Below are 18,418 nucleotides of genomic sequence, written 5' to 3' on the forward strand. Positions count from 1 at the left end.
GATTGACCACTAAGTGGCGCCCTTTTCCTACCATCTGTGGTAGGTCTGCTATGATATAAGGATTTATTATAGGCTACTATCTATGATAAGGACCCATGAGTTCAATTGAATCAATAACGAATCGTAGAGGGCGGGCCTGTTTTAGGCTGTTTATCTAAGCCTAGTCATTATAATTTGCGAACAATGAAAACGTAAAAAAAAGCAATAGCCTAATTAAATAATAATAATAATAATCAATTTGGAGCTCTCGCTCCCATCTATTAATGTAGTAACTGTAACTCTAACGTAGCCTATAGCTTACTGCGGATAGGTCAAACTAAGCAATTTATCTAAATGCCGATGAGATGAACTGTCGCAAAGAATTTCAGAAACAACTGGAGTAGGCCTATTTTTCCAATAACACTTGAAGGCAGCAGCCTAATTACAATCAGACCAATTAGCAGGTGTGCTCTTACTTTAAAGCGCGCGCGGATCCTTCCCACATTGTTGATGAGCGGTGATTATTATCTCTGATCTCATTCTCAGGTCTTTTTTCTTCTAAGCTTAACATGTTTGTGCTTTTTGCTAAAAAGCTTATGGCTCGACGGGCCCTCATTGGTCCCAGGGCAGGCGCAATGATTCAACAACGAGCAGGCCTTGTCAACGGCAAACCACCGAAAAATAAAGTTACGTCAATGGTGAGTTTATGTTTTCTTTGATATACCTCTTAAGACTACAGCACAGCGCTTATATTCAGGAACTTGTGAAGCCTACTTTTCGTCCTCCTCCAGTGACCTTTTCCTTTAGAACTGCTTATCGTGCAACCTCTACATTCTACCACACTACCTCAGAAGGTAACTGGGAATTCAGGCTCTTGCAGCGGCCCTGCCAAAGTGCGTCTGGATACTTTAGCCTAACTGAAATAACATAGGCTATGCTCTGTCCTACAGGAATTTGCGTTCGCGCTGACTGTGCTGACTGTGGCCATCCTCGGACCGTCTGGTTGGATATTGTCCCAGTTGGACCACTATAAAGGGACGACGCCCTGAAGCATCTTTTCCAATTTGTTTAGACCTATGCCTGTTAAAGTGCCTTTTGGGATGTTTTGCTAACACAATAAACTTGAGTTTCTCCATCAAACTCGTTTCAAATGTGCTTTTATTTTTTATTTTAAGAACTGGCGCAGTTCAGGCGCTTCACCGGAAGATGTCAGTATGTCAGCGGAAGTCACACCTCTTGCAAACTGCTGTGTGTCGCCCAAGGCATCCATATCTGAAATCTTTTGATGTTCAGAGTCCTTACCGAATAATTGCACCGAGCTGAAGAAGTGCCTTTTAAATGCAACCATGAAGCCGCGGCTGTCTGTGACTAAAACACGGCCGTCCGAGACAAAGGCAGCCGGAGCCGACGCTGCGCTGTCTTTGCCAGAAGAGCTAGTCTTAGCGATACATGGAACATTTGAAGTGGCCGTGGAGATAGCAGTTCGAGAGGTGTCAAAGCTTGTGTGTCAGGCAACGGGAGACCTCCAGGAAAAAATGCGACGAGAGAACGAGTCTCTCAAACAGCGACTGCAGAGAGCTGAAGCTATGCTGGACTCTGCGCGCATGGAGGAAAGATGTGGCAAGTGTTCTGCTCCGTTTACACACCAACAACACCTGAACGCCACCAAACACACAGATCCAGCGCCTCAACCAAAACAAGGCAACCAAACGAGCCCGATTAACAAAGTGGCCAGTGCAAGTGGTTGCTACGGGGTCCGAGGTGGAAGTTCTGACCCTCAACATAAACATGTGGTCAGCCACGAAGAGCAGCGATTGGGCGATGAGGTGACTACACTGCATGTCAGTGACGCTACTCCAGGTGCCCCAGACCAGACGTTCAATAGAGGGGCTATTGTCTGTGACGCGTTGACTAAAGGTAGGCCTACGTAGGAGTTTTTATTTTTCTGTCTGACAATCTCCTACATCATACATTTGTAGGACAACAAGAATACCATTGACTACCTTTGTTTCCAATGCTGCTCTTCTTTTCTGAATGTAGTATGTATAATGGATGTGACGTGTTTTTAAATGCAGGTAACTCAAATGTTTATATTTAACAAAAAATCCAGAATATCCAGTGATAACACCTAACTCGTCTCTTTATTTAAAATGATTGATTTATTTCCTGGGTTAAAAGATGAGCGTTCATTTTAGAGTTATTGACTGAATAGCATCAGCAACATGTTGGGATCACCGTCAGTTTATTACAGTATGGGTTGAAAACAAGTCATTTCATCCATTTCATTTACACCATTAGGCACAGTATTTGATAACCAGCTTAAATTTCATGCAAATACTGAGGTCATTGTGAAAAAGTGACAACAAAGAGTTCACTTGTTGAGAATGCTCAACTCTTTCAGTGTCTCCAAAGTTATTTTGAGAACTTTTTATCAGTCTTTCATTGAGTCTTTTAACTTTTTCATTTACATGCTGGTTTAACTGTCTGTCAGTAGATAGATAGATAGATAGATAGATATGCTGGTTTAACTGTCTGTCAGTGAAGGACCAGAACAGTTTAAATAACATTGTAAAGATCTGTTCAAAGATCACTGGAATCCAGCTGAAGAGCATACGTTCATTGTGGAACAAACATGCCGTCCAGAAAGCCAAATGCATTATGAGTCAGTCTGACCATGTCCTCAGTGAGGAATTCACACTATTGCCCTCCGGGCGGCGCTATCTTTCAATCAGGGCAAGAACAGTGAGGTACTCACACTCATTCATTCCTGCAGCCATCAGGTTACTGAATGATCACAAGGGTCAGGAGTAGGTGGAGAGCACCAGGGTAGCTGGGTGGTTGTTCTGACAGGTTGAGTTGAAATGAATGCGAGTTGAATTTGTGTGTTGGACTGCTGTTTGTCTATTTATGTTATTTTCTACCTCGTACTGCTTTTTATAGTATTTATTCAAATGATTTTTTACTGCGAACTGGAACTGTAAACTAAATTGCCCTTCTTGGGATAAATAAAGCTTTTTCTCATTCTGATTTTAATATGCAAGTTATCATTTAGATTTATTTTAGTTTAGAAGGCATTGACAGAAAGCATGCTCCAGTATCTTAAGTCATACAACTTAATATTACACTGATCAAGGGATACACTTTCTCTTTTGTTACAGTATTTATTTTAGAGGGAAAAAAATGTCTCCTGCTCTTTGTCTGTTTTTCCAGGAATCGGTGAAGAGTTGCCCCGTGTGTGTGTGGTGCGGTTGGAGAACATCCACCAGACATGGCGAGAGCCGGCTGCTCAAGAGTGGGACTCGACCTCACCTCCCAGGGGGGAAGACGACAGGCCCTCCACCTCTGACCTGGTCCCAGTCAAGCAGGAGAAGCCAGAGGAGGAGGAGATGGATGCTTCAGCTGGCTGTTCAGACAAGATCAAAGTGGAGGATTTCAGCCCACAGTGTATGTTGGATGTCCAGTCACAGCTGCTGGAGGAGTGGAAACAAGAGGTGCTGGATCATCCATGCACTCCTCCTCAGTCCTGCACCGGGCTGGCTCAGGGTAAGAAGAGGGCCCCTTCTTTTTGAACAGATTAGTGGGGTTAACTATTCAGATGAGTGAGCTACTGTATTCACCATCTCTCCACACACCCTAAGGTACTCAGTGTTCTACTCAGGTTGGAGAAGCCCTCTGCAACAGAACACTGCAATGTTTGAGATCCATGGTGATGCTAATAGGTCTGCAATGACATCAGTAATCACAACGCAGAAGATCATTTCATTAGAACGCCATTAACTACAAATCTAGTAGTACAATCTCTTGCTGTGGTTTTGGTTTCCGATCAGGCACTGCACCACCACATCTCATACTTGTCTTGCTGCCTAACCCTAATAATTAAAAAAACTTTAAACCTTTTGATAAATATGATGGCCAATACACATGTGCTATATATTTGCTGTGTTATCTTATGGCTTATCGCATGATGATCTTTAACTGAAAGAAAAAAATTATCTACCAAGTTTTGTTGCATGAAAGACCAATATTCAATTACTTTTATAAGTTTTCTTTTATACTATGTAGTATGTATACTATATTATAATAACATAGTATACTACTATAGTATACATCCTACATAGTATATACTATTGAGAGGATACTTACTATACTAGAATATAGTATACTAGTTTACTGCTGATCATGCCTAGCTGTTCATTTTCGGATTGTGGCTTTGCACATGCATATAAATACCGTACACCCCCCCCCCCCCCCAAATAATTCTATTTTACAGGGGTCCCCTTTCAAATGATTTAAGGACATTCAGATTTTCCATTTGCATTTTGCCCCAAACCCCTGCTAATTCCCTCCCCTGATATGCACATACGTTTCTTTTTTCAAACGTAGCCACTACATCATCTGTTTTTAAAAAGCTGAGGGTGATTTCCTTAAGTTTAACCCCCACATGTGTATATATATGTTTTTTCTATTCTACAGCTAATGCTCCAACCGTGAGCACCAAGCTCTTACCACCCACCGCCCTACCATCCCTCTCCTCCGAGTTCCCCAACACCTTCCAGCCAGCAGCAGCAGCAGCTCCCCTCCCACAAGCCCCTGCTCCACAGCTCTATGGAGTCCATGTACGGAGCAGCCGCCACCTTGGCCACACCCTCACCAACCTGTACGCCTGCAAGTCCTGCGGTCAGACCTTCCACCGGCCCAGCCTGCTGCGGCGACACTACGGCCAGTGCCATCACAAGTTCCAGCAGAGTCGTCAGCAGCAGCAGTCTGGAGCAGGAGGCCAGAGGAGCAGGCTGCAGCTCTACCCACCGGGCTGCAGCCCATTCCACTGCACCGAGTGCAACCGAGACTTCAACCGCTTGGAGAACCTCAAGACTCACCTGCGCATCCACACGGGGGAGATGCCCTTCACCTGCTCCATCTGCTCCAAGAGCTTCCGTCACTCGGGGGCGTTGACCAGGCACTTCCGTATCCACACCGGGGAGAAGCCCTACGTCTGTCAACAGTGTGGGAAGTCTTTTAGAAACTGTGGGGGGCTCAATATCCACCAGCGGTCACACCGCAACCAGCTGAAGTAACGTGGGACTCAAGAGTGTTTTAGGTCTTCATGAGGGAAGAAAATATCAGCTTTTATGCAACACACTCCTTTCTGTGTACGCATTGGAGGGTCTCAAGTATCCTGATTTATAATTCTAGAAAAGGATTGTTGTTAGTAACAATTTACAGTCTTTGGAAATATAATTATATTAATGTATCTAATAGAAAGTGCAAACAATTAACAATTTACCTAGCTTAAACTAGGACAAGGCTGCATTGTCAGCACTTTAGAGGTGGGTCATGCTTACTGGCAAAGGTTCTGTGAGACATTAATGGCCCACACATACACTATTGGTCAAACCTTAAATGATAGTCTTTTGTTATGTGATCAGTCACTGCATACTATATAGTATGATGGCTCTGTTGTATTATTGATATGAAATGTGTGGAACCTTTTTAAAGTGCCATTTCTACCTGTAAATTGTTATATGAAAGTTATTTTTAAAAGAGACACTTTGTTTTAACCTTGTTTTTTCTAATTATTTGTGAGCCTAATGTATCCAAAATATGCCTCTTATTATACTGTATAGGATTTAATTAAATGTAATTATGAAAAGTGCACAAAGTATGCTGACTATAACTTAAATGTCATTGTTTGATTTAAGTCGGATGTGTAAATAGTCACTGATATCAGAAAATGCACACCAGTCCAGATCAATCAAAATAAGATACACCCAGGTAGTGTCAGAATATGCATATACTACAACCCATGTTAGGTAATGGTTCATTTTTTGACGTCTCCCTGCCTCACTAACAAACTCAGGTAAATATTTGCATCAGCAGTACTAATGAACATGCTGTTTTATTAAGGCTTAATTAAATCATCCAAGTGTACCCAGGAAATAGTCTAGACCCATCACACCCATACCTGTTGACTCAGTAGTTGGATTGGATGTATTAATAATGACATAGAGGCTGTGTTTACAGTAGGCCTAGATCTTAGGTCATGAAACGTTCTGCAGTTGAGTAATGATTGTGTTTTACAAGATGTGTGTGTGTGTGTATTCAGTTCACTGACCCTCCCGGTTACTCTTCTTTATCCCCAATTAGTTTTATACCCAGTTTTTGATCTTTGTGTTACCCTGTGTTCCAAATCACATACTTTTTCTGTTTACTACACTACATACTAAAGTACAGAAGAGGTTAAGGGCCACAGGAGAGACAAAAAAAAAATCAGATAAGGAAGATTTATTTTCATTATGTCGAGAAATGTCAAGAATAAAGAAGAATACTCCAAAATGCTATTGGAGTTAGTGGGGTATCTAGGTATTTTTGGCATACTGCAATTGACATGCATGTATTGGGACATCCTAAATCTTTTTCTGGCATACTAAATAGTAGGGAAGTATGGGGATTGGAACGCAGGGTTATTTTTTCTCTTTTCTCCCTATGCTTTGTAATGGCCTGCCTGCATGCCCAGGTGGGAAAACACTTCTCTTACAGGGAACGCAACTGTCATTAACCGTCCACCAGCGGCTGCAGAACCCATCCAGTGTCCTGTGGAGGAGGCAGTCAACCACTTAAGCACTTTGACGTATGTGTTTTTACTTTAAATGTCCGTGACACTCCACCCAAAACGTTTTTGACTGTCAACACTCACTTTGTGGGCTTCACTGGCTGCACTTAAAAGTTGACAGTTCCCCTCCTTTCATAGTTAAAGCAGTGGCTGTGGTCATCTTTAATATGTGTCTGCTAAATACACTTCTTCCTCCTATCATTTTTTTTGCTCACAAATGAGTCCCTATCAGCGTGTAGGGGACTAGTAAACTGTGTATCGTAGTAATTATAAATGGCGTAGTATTATACAATGACCAAATCAGTGTATGAAATTGCTTTTGTGGGAACGTGGCTCTCCCTTAATCACTATACCTTGGCTTATACCATGTGCCCAGCTGACCTGTTCTGTGATGGCTCAGTGCTATATCAACAAGGCGTTATTATTACTAGGTTTATTTTTAAAGTCCCACTCACAGTAACGTCGTCGCTTGGATGTTTTATCCTTGACTGTGCAGAAGGATGTCTGTGCACAGTTTGTTTTAAATATATTTGCAGTTTCCCCTGCTGACCCTAAAGTCTAAGTTCAAGGCCTGTGTACACAAGAAGGATTCTGGGCTTCACAGCTAGTTTGAAAGCCAATGTAAAAATCATGAAGCCTTCAGTGCATACACATTGAAAGTAGGCTACGTTGAAGTACAGTAGGAGACATTTTATTTCAGGTTTTTTTTAATAAAAAAATATTTGCATATTTTGAAGGCCTACATTCTGTATTTTCTTCTAGTGAGAGGGGAGTCTTTTTTTAAAAACAGGACAACATTACTTTTTTTCTTGGAACCAACCAAGACATAATAGACTACAAATGGATTCATCAAATCAATCGGCCTATATTTTATACATGTTTTAAAACACATCTTTAAGTTAAGACTATTTCTTTCAAGACTTACATACAGATGTTGTAAAGCCATTTTGACTTGTGTTTTACCTCCACCACACTAGCATAGACTTAAGAATGTTTTGAGTTGAGTGCACAGCAAAGAGCGTCCTGCTCTGGGATCGATTTTTTTCTCTCGATATAACTCCCTCCTCTCTGCTCTCAACTATCCGGCCTGGATTAAAAACGAGGAAGCGGACGTATCTCTCGGAAAGAACAACACGGAGCTAACACAGCTAGCTGGGACGAGCTTCCGTCCGCAAACAACACACCTGCCCCAAGCCCGTCGCTTTTCTCCGCAGACAGCTTCACAAACCGCCTCGTTCTGACGGGTTTAACGCTCCCGCAGGAGGCCAGGCTGCTGTCATGTTGAGCGGGCCGGGTGAATTTGGAGGCTCTTCCTTCCTCCAGAATGATGGTGTCGGTGGGACTCGCTAGTTCCGCCTGAGCTCCTAAGCTCTGCTGCTGCCTGCTACAGCTGCTGCACAACTTGGCCGCTGTTGGACACTCAGCTCGGGGTAAGTTATCTCGTTTATTCACGGTAGATGGCACGACCTGAGCTGATGTAGCAGTAATAAAGGCGGGTAGGTTACAGTGTCCTTCTGTCTTTGAGCCAAGTTAACTTTCCTGTTTGACAGCATCTGATCTCACAGGCCACAACAGTCACATAGAGCACTGGTTAAGAGTGATGCTGCTTACTTGGATGACCATGGACATTAACAGTGAAAACGGAGGATGGTTTAGAGATGTACTACACTCCGAAATAATCTTCATGTTGATACAGGTTATGGTTGCTTGTGTTGAAAACAAAGCACAGTAATAAGCAATGCTGTCCGGAGTACTTACGCAGAATTGTAAAACAATAACTTCCTCTGAGATTACTTTTGAGTAGAAGTTTAAAAAACAAACTAAAACACGTTCAGCTTAGAAAACACAAAACAGTTCTCCCAGTTTTCTGTTGCAATATGACTTTTCTATTGCTACAGTACACTAGGCCTACAGTACACTAGGCCTACAGTACACTAGGCCTACAGTACACTTGTCATGTTCACCATAAAGTGCATGACAGTTAACAGCACCAAGAATAGTCTTTATTCGATACCATCCATTACTGTAGTAAGTGAGATGAACATATACTATGTTGAAAAGTCTGGAGCTTGTTGCGCTCCCTATTGGGTGTGGTCACACATGGGCCATGGGTGTGCTGCTCCAAAATTCCTAACCAGCAGTGCACCATGCTGATGTAGTGCTTGTGTTCAGCCTGGGTTTCCTCTTCATTCCATGCTTGGCACTGCAGATTGTGCTCACGAGAGCTGACGGCTTTATGTGGCATGTAAGCACAATACAAGGTGTGTCAGCAGCATTGGAGACACCTCGAATTGATGAACACTCACACTTTTAAAATGGAAATGCATATGGTGCCATCTGAGCCAACACTTCACAGTCAACATCATACCTGTAGCTGGCATTCTATTACAGCAGGTTTCCCCACCTTAAGGAGCCATCTCTTTTCATCATTTATGAATCATCATGCCTGCTTTCTTTTCCTTCCTCTGCGCAGGAGAGACGATGCACAGCTCCGTAGTGTCCCAGGACGCCTCACAGGGTTCGGGGGAAGGTGTGGAGCTGGTGCACAGCCTGTCTAAAGACACCCCGGGCTCTCCAGATGCCTCTGAGTTGGGCAGCCCGCGGTGTGCACCTCACTTTGACCTCCTCAACATGGTCATGTCCTACAAGAGAATGTCTCTGTTACTAGAACCAGTCTCAGATGCAGTGGAGCTGACCCGCTTCCTGCTAGGGTGTGTATGTGTGTTTGTCTGTTGGTCCGTTTAAGCATCATATGATAGATTTAAGTTTGGCTTTAAAGGTCACCTATTGTGCAAAATGCACCTTTTCATTTTTTTTCAACATTAATATGGTTCTCCCGTGTGACTAGAGACTCTCAAAGTATGAGGGAAAAAACAACCCTTACTGAAAACCTCTTTTCTTAGTCATCCCAGTCAGATCTTTTTATCCCCATATGATGTCAAGGGGGAGAAGCCAGGCCCCCAATAAATAACCTTAGCACTACGTCCACCTATTGATAAGCTCAGCCGCAGATACAAATTAGAGCAGACTGGGCTTTTTTAGGGCGTAAAGAGACAGGCTCTAAAACGGATCGTTTCAGACAGAGGCTGAAAGGATGAGATTTAACAATGGCACAAAACATAATATGTGATCTTTAAGTGTTAATGGCAGGAAGCCATATTCATAATGGAGTTTGTCCTCTGCTCTATTTCTATCCCTCAGATGGAAGATGCCAGTGTGCTCTCTGCTTGTCTGTTTATTCCTCAATGTCTTCTTCTGCACCGTTACTGAAGGTAAGATGAGGCAATACTAGGCTTTTATATTTGATCCTGCTTTTGTTTGGTGCTTTGAAAGAGCGTATGAATGATTGATGCCCTGATTGTGGCCCCTGTCTCTGTGGTGTCAGTGGGTTGGTTCACAGTGGGTGTGTTGGCGCTGTCTGCTCCTGCTGCCCTGGGTTACCTGCAGGACAGGTGTGGGGGCAGAGCCTCTGAAGCTGAGCTGCAGAAGAGGCGCTTCTACACTGTGCACCGCAGAGACCTGGAGACAGTTCATCTGACCAAACAGGAGGCCATGCTGGAGGTCAAAGACCTGTAAGGAAGACACTGCAGGGGGGGGGGGGGTCATTATCCATCCTCCACCGCGGTTACATTTTTAAACACTTGTTACAGTTTCACATATTCTACTTGTGTACCCTGTGTTTTGTTTAAACCTGCAGTGTGTAGAATTTTGGGTTTTATTTCCAAGCACATTTTGTAGAAAGTAATTATAATATCCATAAGTACATTTAATTTAGTGCATAATAGCTGAAAAAAAAATTTGAATTATTTTTTTTCCCTTAGAAAGGGTGTCATATATGTCCATATTTCTGCATATTTTGGACCAAGGCCTAGTGCCGCCATCTTGAAAGTGTCATAGTTGGAATGTCATCAGGTGCATTGTTTAAAATTTAGAATTGTTCTTGTCCTTGAAGGCCACTGTAGCTTCTGTTATTATTCGAAAGGGGTGGGGTTACCCAGGGAGCGTTGCATTCTAGAACTTTGTAGAACTTACTTGATGATGTCATATTACACACTGCACCTTTAACACTATAACAAGTTCTAATGTTTATCTGTGAGGCCTGAATGTGTTATCATTCCCTACTTCATAAAACATTCACAAAGCTGATTAGAAAAATAAGAACAGATAAAACCTGCACATTACAAACTAGTATCATCTACATATTGGTCAAGACAGCTCTGCTTGTGGACACAAACTCCACAGCATACCGTTGTTAAACGAGCTTTTTCTCTTTTCTATATAAATGATTATGATGTGTGGCATGACATGACACTGAAAACATCAATTAGTTTCCATCCTGAAACGGGTTATCACAAACTGTGGCTTGTACCCACATGTGTGTACGTGAGGTTTGTACACCGTATTTGTTCACGAGTGGGTGGAAGTGTGTCTTTGTTCTTACAGTGTTTGTGTTGGTGGGTGACGTGCTTTGTGTGTCTTTGTCTTCACCAGGTTGAAGCACGTGGATGACATGCTGTCCTCTGCCTGCCTGTCTGCAGAAGCTGTTTATAAGGTCCTGTACTGGGACAATCACACACAGTCATCAAGGTCTGATTCTACACACACACTCACTCACTCACTCACTCACTCACTCACTCACTCACTCACTCACTCACTCACCCACTCACTCACTCACTCACTCACTCACTCACTCACTCACTCACTCACTCACTCACTCACTCACTCACTCACTCACTCACTCACTCACTCACTCACTCACTCACTCACTCACTCACTCACTCACTCACTCACTCACTCACTTGTTCACAAAAGATTGGTTATTCTTTATTTGTCTGGACATTTTGACACACACTATTATGAATATGTAACATGACACTTTAAATTAAATGTATGATAATCTTAAATCAAACAAAGTCTCATTTAATATAAGCATAATTAAATAAAACCATTCCCAAGTATTCTAGTTTAGTTAATCAGTTCACTTTGCAACTCAATGTTACTACTTTGCTCTGTGTGGTATGTATATTTGAAATGTTAGCGTAATATTCTGAAAACCAAAGTAAACACCTTCGTTTTGAAACGGCTTAATTCAAGATGAGTTCAGTAGTCACCACATTAACTTTACACTCACTACCAGTCACTTTACATGGCGGGTTGTCCGAGTGTTAACTGGCATTTGTAATGTCTCCCTCTAGGTTCTACATGGGGATGTTGATATTGGGTGTGCTGCTCTACATGGCTCCTCTGGGCTGGGTGCTGGCTGGGCTCAACAGCGCCCTCTTCCTGTGGAATAGAGACTTCTGCAGAGGTCAGTAGAAGTGATGGTACAGCTCTCCATTAGGGAAAGTAAAGCGGATGTATCTAAAGTGTGCTTTTCTGTTTCCATTTTAACCTGTGATTTTAATTTAATTTAAATGTCCTATTTCTACTCTTTCGCTTTTTAAATGTTTTATTTCTATTCATTCACTTTTCTAATGTGTATTATGTATTTTAATCTTGCCCCTGTAAAGCACTTTGAATGGCCTTGTGTCTGAATTGTGCTATATAAATAAGCTTGCCTTGCCTTGCTTTCTCCTCCTGTGGTTACCAGTTGTGTTGGACCTCAGGAAGCTGTCCCACATGGGCCAGGCCCAGGCCTCAGGGGGGGCCGGGGAGGAACAGGAACAGGGCAACTTGACGGAAAGCACCGCGACACCAACTAGTCTGGAGGTGAGACAGGAAAGGGTCACTGTGGAGGAAAAAGTTGCATGTGAACCAAAGGATTAAGCCGTTGTGATTTACATTAAAAAGCAGCCATGGCTGTAAGCTTCTCATCGGGTTAATCCCACGCTCCCAATGTATTTCTCATGAAGGAATGTAAATCCAGGCATCCATTTGCTCCCTCCATCACTAGGGCCACTTCTTCTCTTTGTGTTTTTTTCTCTCCAGCAAAGGCATGGATGGACAGGAGGTCAGATTAGTGAGACTAAGGCAACAATGAACTGCAAAAAATAAGAAATATAGGTCATGAAGAAAATCAGTTTATAGATCAGTTATTATAGCAGGGCTGCTATTTTAAGCCTCATTTCCACTGAGCAGCACCGTTCAGTTTGGCACGGTTTGGCACGGTTTGGTATGGTACCTAGCTCTTATAAACAGATTGTGCGCTAGGCGGCGGCAGCTACAACACCATCGTGACATCGAAGCAGCGGGACACAGTTTAGCCCCGGCAATAAATTCAATTAATAGGAAAAAATACGAAAAATTTAAACAAAGCCGTCAGTTTTCTCACACTCTAGCCAAGGAGATTACACACAGCGGTGAATCTCTCACACGGGAAGTAATTTTTTTGGCATTTTTATGCTTTATTGATAGTGTAGAGACAGAGGTGAAATGGGGCAGAGAGGGGAGTGACATGCAGAGAACGACCGCGGGTTGGAATCGAACCCGGGTCCGCTGCTGGCCGAGGCCCATGGGGGGGACGCCTTACCAACTGAGCTAAAGGCGCCCCTTTCCAACGTTTAACAGTGGTAAACCCAAATGAATGAATGCGTGCAGAGCCATACCAAACCGAATCGCACCACTCGGTTCAAACGTGGCTCAAGGTGCACCAGGGGATTCAGGAGCTGTCTGGAGTGTATTTTTCCACCCTGTATTTATTTATCTATTATCTGTGTGTGTGTGTGTGTGTGTGTGTGTGTGTGTGTGTGTGTGTGTGTGTGTGTGTGTGTGTGTGTGTGTGTGTGTGTGTGTGTGTGTGTGTGTGTGTGTGTGTGTGTGTGTGTGTGTGTGTGTGTGTGTGTGTGTGTGTGTGTGTGTGTGTGTGTGTGTGTGTGTGTGTGTGTGTGTGTGTGTGTGTGTGTGTGTGTGTGTGTGTGTGTGTGTGTGTGTGTGTGTGTGTGTGTGTCTGACAGGACCTTTCTCCTGGCAGTGTGGAGGAAGCTGAGGAGGCAGAACCCGATGATGAGTTTAAGGACGCCATTGAGGTAAGCTACGACTTTCAATCTTTTCTTTTTGCCTGATCTTTGCTGTTTGAGGGGACTTTATAGGGGACATAAGATCTGATGGGTGCATTAAAGACATCCGCGAGTCTGATGGAATATATCATATTTTGTATCACAATTGTTGGAACTTGCCATCATTGTGTGAAAAATCTCTCTTCTCATGACACTCCTGTTACTTCCTCTTTTTTCTTTGCTGTCCGCTGAACTCAGGAGCATGCAATGTCCCTGCAGGTGAGTGTGCCCCCCCGCTCCCCCTTTTTGTTTGAAGAGGCTAGTACACAGTGACACCCAGTTAACATAGCACTAGTGAACCAGTCCACAAAACCGACTTCATGCGGCGTGCTGACCTTATGGTGTAGTTTCTTGCTTTGCCCTTTGTGTTCAGAGCAAGAAAGGAGCAGTGTTTTGTGGGTAACGTAGTTATTTTGTGTTGTTCAGCTTCCTGTTCAGGAAACCCCTTTGGTTTTAGTGGTACCGGTAAGTCCTTCCCATCCGTTCATATGGTTGTTTTCCCCCTTTTGGCACGTGTTATGTGATAGTAATAACGATAGTTATTTTCATGTCTTGTCCTCACTGTAGACTGGCATTGTTCACCACCGGACATGTTGCATTAGTCAACTTTTCCTTCATCAAACCATTTCAGTTACATGGACTCGTTAATGTTTTTGTTATGTTGTGTGTTTTAATTGAAAGCATACTATCATGAACAAGCATTTTGCAGAATGCATGGCAGGCTTTTTTTTATTACACAATAGTATACTTTAGGGTTTTTGAACAGCAGACTTTGGCTTTTCAGTGTATTTTTTTGCCTTTTTCAAATGTCACTGATGCACAAACAGCGAACTAAAAGACATTATCCTGTTCCCAAAAAGAGCTGTATGCTGAGAAGGTCCTGTTACTCTCTAGTCTTCCATCATATAAAGTTCTCTTTGTTCCTGCCAGTGCTCTAGGGTTTACCAACCTGACTGCCTAGCCACTGTTTTACCTGAAAGTGAAGAATAGACCTGACCTGAACATGTTTGTAGATATAAAGTTATTAATGTGAATTATCGTTGACCAATCAACAGACTACTGTGTGTAGCTCCACCCCTTTTGGGACAGCATGGTACCTCCAATGAAAGGGTCCCAAAAATAGGGGCAACTCGGCTCAACTAAAAGGCAGCGCTCAGTGGAAATTGGACTTGGGGTGGTTTGGTGTCCTTTATCTCTGTTTGGCTCATAGATGAAGCACAGCTGTATACCCATGCATGTATGTTTTTAACTTTAATTGTATCCATCTTTGTCTGTCTCGCTAGTTGTTGCCATCATCGTTTGCCAAACATCAGTGCAAATCATCTCAATCAGTTGTATCCAGTTTAGCCCATATACTGCTGAGCCTTGCTCCGATTCTTTTCACACTGCAGAATACGGAATGCAGTAACCGAGGCTTAACACAGTATGAAAACAGCCTGTTAATCTGTCCATCTCCCTCTCCCTTCAGGAGGACGACGAGTTGCCTCTGGTCGTTCCCGAGTACGACACCATCTCTGAGAACGGTCTCTTGAGCCGCAACGAACCCATCCGCAGCAAGGTGTCCAAGCTGACAGAGAAGCTGCGTAAACGCTACCCCACCACCAGCACAGGTCAGCCTGCTCTGCCTGGTTGTTTAAACACTCTCCTTATACGTCAGTGAGCAGAGAAGAATCTTTCTGCTTCGTCTTTTCTATTCTACATACTACATCCGACGATAAAAATAATCTAGTTAGGATGCAGTATAGGCATACTATTGGGACATACTTTTAATTGTTTATTTCATCATAACATCATGTCTTGATCTTGCCTCTTGCTTTTATATCCGTTGCATCCCGGTTTGTTTTCATATGGAGGCTCGGTTGATGTGACGTCACTTCAGGTGCGCATTGGATTATGTGTCAGAATCGCCCAAATAGGATGCTGTTTTCAACACTAAAAAATATTGGCCGGGTGTAGTAGACATCCGGGTCTTTCTAACCAACCTAAATCTGGCCACAAGAATCGGGACATCCTAAATATTTTTTTCTACCATACTACATAGAAAGTATGCGCAGGTATAGTCTCATGTCTCTGAATGGATGTGTTCTATTTTGTATTCCCTTAACTATTTATCTGTGTGTGTGTGTGTGTGTGTGTGTGTGTGTGTGTGTGTGTGTGTGTGTGTGTGTGTGTGTGTGTGTGTGTGTGTGTGTGTGTGTGTGTGTGTGTGTGTGTGTGTGTGTGTGTGTGTGTGTGTGTGTGTGTGTGTGTGTGTGTGTGTGTGTGTGTGTGTGTGTGTGTGTGTGTGTGTGTCCAAAGGCAACTGTTCGAGCTGCAGTGCCCCCTTCTCTGTGCTGAAGAAAAGGGTGAGACCCAAAACTTGGGGATATATTTAGGCCTCATCACCTCATCATCATATTTCCTTTTTGTCTTGCTGTTTCTGTTGGCACTAGCGTTGACACCTTGTCTCTCTTGGTATTACAGAGGAGCTGCAGTAACTGTGGCAACAGCTTCTGTTCCCGATGCTGCTCCTTCAAGGTGCCCAGATCTTGCATGGGGGCCACAGGTGAGATCAGTTTAACATTTTTATTTTCAGACAGATTGATAGCCCAGAGTCTGTTGCACTTACTTTTTTTTTGTTTTTACTTATGATCTTAAAAAAAAGAGTGTGTGTGTGTGTGTGTGTGTGTGTGTGTGTGTGAGAGTGGGTGAATGTGGTAGGAAATGTAAAGCGCTTTGGGGCTGAGAAAATCGGCAAAAAAAAAAAGCGCTATAACAGTCAAGTCCATTTACCATTTTAAATATCAAATGTTCTGGAACATACAGAGTGGGTTTTTATTTAGCACAAAAAAATCATTTGAATTCAACTCTTTAACAAACTCCCTTTATGATTGTTCCCTCTTCAGCTCCAGAGGCCCAGAGAGAGACTGTGTTTGTGTGTGCTGCCTGTAACTCCTCTCTCGTCAAGTTACAATGAGATGGCACGTCTGTCTCGTCTCCTGTCCAGTGACCAGCTGGGCATCATCCCTGTTAGCCATGGAGCCCTATACTCTTAAGTTACTGAAACCCTAACACATGCCTATTCATTCAAGTTTAGGCACTTCTTTTGTTCAATCCCCCCCTCCATTGCCTTTACCAGTCGCAACCTACCTTAGTTACTGTCGTGTGGCTTATGAGACTCTACTGTAATATGTTAATTATATCCCATTCAAACTCAATGAAGAACTGGACCTACAGGAATCAATGAGACTTTATTGCGGTGAGCAAAGCCTCCGAAATCAACGGACCTTTTTCCCTTTTGCTGAGCAGAGGGGAAAGTGTAAAGTGTGCAGAGTGGAGTGCCAGGATCGGGGCCAGTGATACGATTTAAGCTCATTGGGTTCTGCTTTTTACATGCGTTTTGCCTCCTCCACCAAGTAGATTCCACTTGAATGTTGTTACCCTCAGCCCTGTGTAAGCAGTTTAAATGTACTGAAATGCTGAAAGGACCTCTCCGTACCAAGAAGACAATAGGCCGGCGCTGTAAAAAAGGCTGTAAGACCGATTAGAAGCTCTCCATTTGGCTGCACCGTGTGTGCAGGGCTGGCCAACCAAACTTGTCAGAATTTTTAGTCCGTTTTGTTTTTCCCTTCTGCCAACAATACACACTTAGCTGTTCAACAAAGTCAATGTGATTAGTCCCAGCTTTGCCTTCGTCCTTGTCTTGTCTTTGAGGACAACGTGTTTTTGTTTTTTACTTTTAGTTTTTTTGCTGTTTTGTGTCTGCCGAAAAACTCCCATGTTTGCTTTTTTTTTTTAAACGATGTTTCCAACCAGATACTAGAAGCTTATGATACATAAAAAAAAAAGCTGCCAGCAATTGTGTGTTCTGGAGAGCGGGAAAATTAGGCTCAGTGAAATTGTGGGCAAGTTTTGTTTTGCGGTCAGTGATCAAACTGGTGCTTCGTTTTGACCATGGTTTTTTTTTTTTGAATATAGAAAAGAAACTGCTAGAGTTCTCTGCTATTCCTCTAACTGGATGAAAGTCAACCCAACTGGATGAAAGTGTTTTGACTTGAACAACCAGCTGCAGTCGTCACCAGGGCCTCACACTCTTGAAAAAGGGACTGAAAATAATTAATGTTGAGGCATGTAACAAAAAAAAACATGGATCTTGGTGGTAAAAGTTGTTTTTAATCATGATTCAGACACAGATGATTGTAACTGTTTGCTTTTATTGTAATCCTATATCAATTTATCATTATAAATTGTTCTACTACATGCTAATATATTTAATTTAAACCCAGAAAATGCAAGTTATTATTTGACCTTTATGATTTAACTTTGTATATATTGCTCTTATTTTGTGGATGAAATATTCCATTATTGAAATAAAACTCTGTGAAGATTTAATTAACTTTGTAATCACTGGTGGTGAGTGTCTGTGCTTCAGTCATCGAAACAAAGGTAGGCCACGGTAAAAGAATACTTGACACTGCTCCGAACAATGTGTTTGTATTAAAGGTTCAGTAAGCGGAATGGTCAGTTTAGCTAACTTCCTGTCAGTGACTGCAGTTAGCAGTCCCCTCGCTCGTCCCTACGTCACCACATTAATGCATTGCGGTCTTCAAGCAGCGAGTTATCTAGCATCATCTCAGATCCATAAGTGTGATAAAACATGATTAAAAACCATCAAAATCATAATTGGGAAGGATTTTTACCTGCTCCGCCATTGTAGGCGAATAAACATTCACCCATCTGTCGCTCTGCATGTGCCCGGTTTGTAAGCGTTCTCTCTTCTGATTGGATATCAGTAGTGGGATCCCCGAAAAGTTTATTTGCCGATTACATGCAGAGCTGGTGACAGAGTGATCGG

General features: G+C 42.8%; 2 protein-coding genes across 4 annotated transcripts in view; both read left to right on the forward strand.

The window, feature by feature from the left end:
* Positions 1-1,282: 1,282 nt before the first annotated feature.
* On the forward strand, positions 1,283-5,519 carry LOC307251767 (uncharacterized protein). The gene is made up of 3 exons (XM_080029180.1): positions 1,283-1,896; positions 3,190-3,522; positions 4,453-5,519. Exons 1-3 carry the CDS (start codon positions 1,326-1,328, stop codon positions 5,052-5,054), a joined length of 1,506 nt encoding a protein of 501 aa, XP_079885306.1. The 5' UTR covers positions 1,283-1,325; the 3' UTR covers positions 5,055-5,519.
* Positions 5,520-7,708: 2,189 nt separating this feature from the next.
* zfyve27 (zinc finger, FYVE domain containing 27) overlaps positions 7,709-18,418 on the forward strand; it is a 92,526-nt gene continuing 81,816 nt past the window's right edge. Inside the window, exons 1-12 of one of the 3 annotated variants that reach the window (XM_080029500.1) lie at positions 7,709-8,019; positions 9,063-9,300; positions 9,791-9,861; positions 9,975-10,161; positions 11,081-11,176; positions 11,785-11,897; positions 12,180-12,298; positions 13,483-13,554; positions 15,053-15,194; positions 15,883-15,929; positions 16,048-16,129; positions 16,470-17,946. In XM_080029500.1, the coding sequence (XP_079885626.1) occupies positions 9,071-9,300; positions 9,791-9,861; positions 9,975-10,161; positions 11,081-11,176; positions 11,785-11,897; positions 12,180-12,298; positions 13,483-13,554; positions 15,053-15,194; positions 15,883-15,929; positions 16,048-16,129; positions 16,470-16,540 (1,230 nt within the window). In that variant the 5' untranslated portion in view covers positions 7,709-8,019; positions 9,063-9,070 and the 3' untranslated portion in view covers positions 16,541-17,946. Of the gene's footprint in view, positions 8,020-9,062; positions 9,301-9,790; positions 9,862-9,974; positions 10,162-11,080; positions 11,177-11,784; positions 11,898-12,179; positions 12,299-13,482; positions 13,555-15,052; positions 15,268-15,882; positions 15,930-16,047; positions 16,130-16,469; positions 17,947-18,418 lie in introns of those variants that run through there. The other 2 variants (XM_080029502.1, XM_080029501.1) reach the window with 2 other exon arrangements.

Source organism: Ammodytes marinus, assembly GCF_949987685.1.
Source record: "Ammodytes marinus genome assembly, chromosome: 6".
NCBI classification, from domain to species: Eukaryota; Metazoa; Chordata; class Actinopteri; order Uranoscopiformes; family Ammodytidae; genus Ammodytes; species Ammodytes marinus.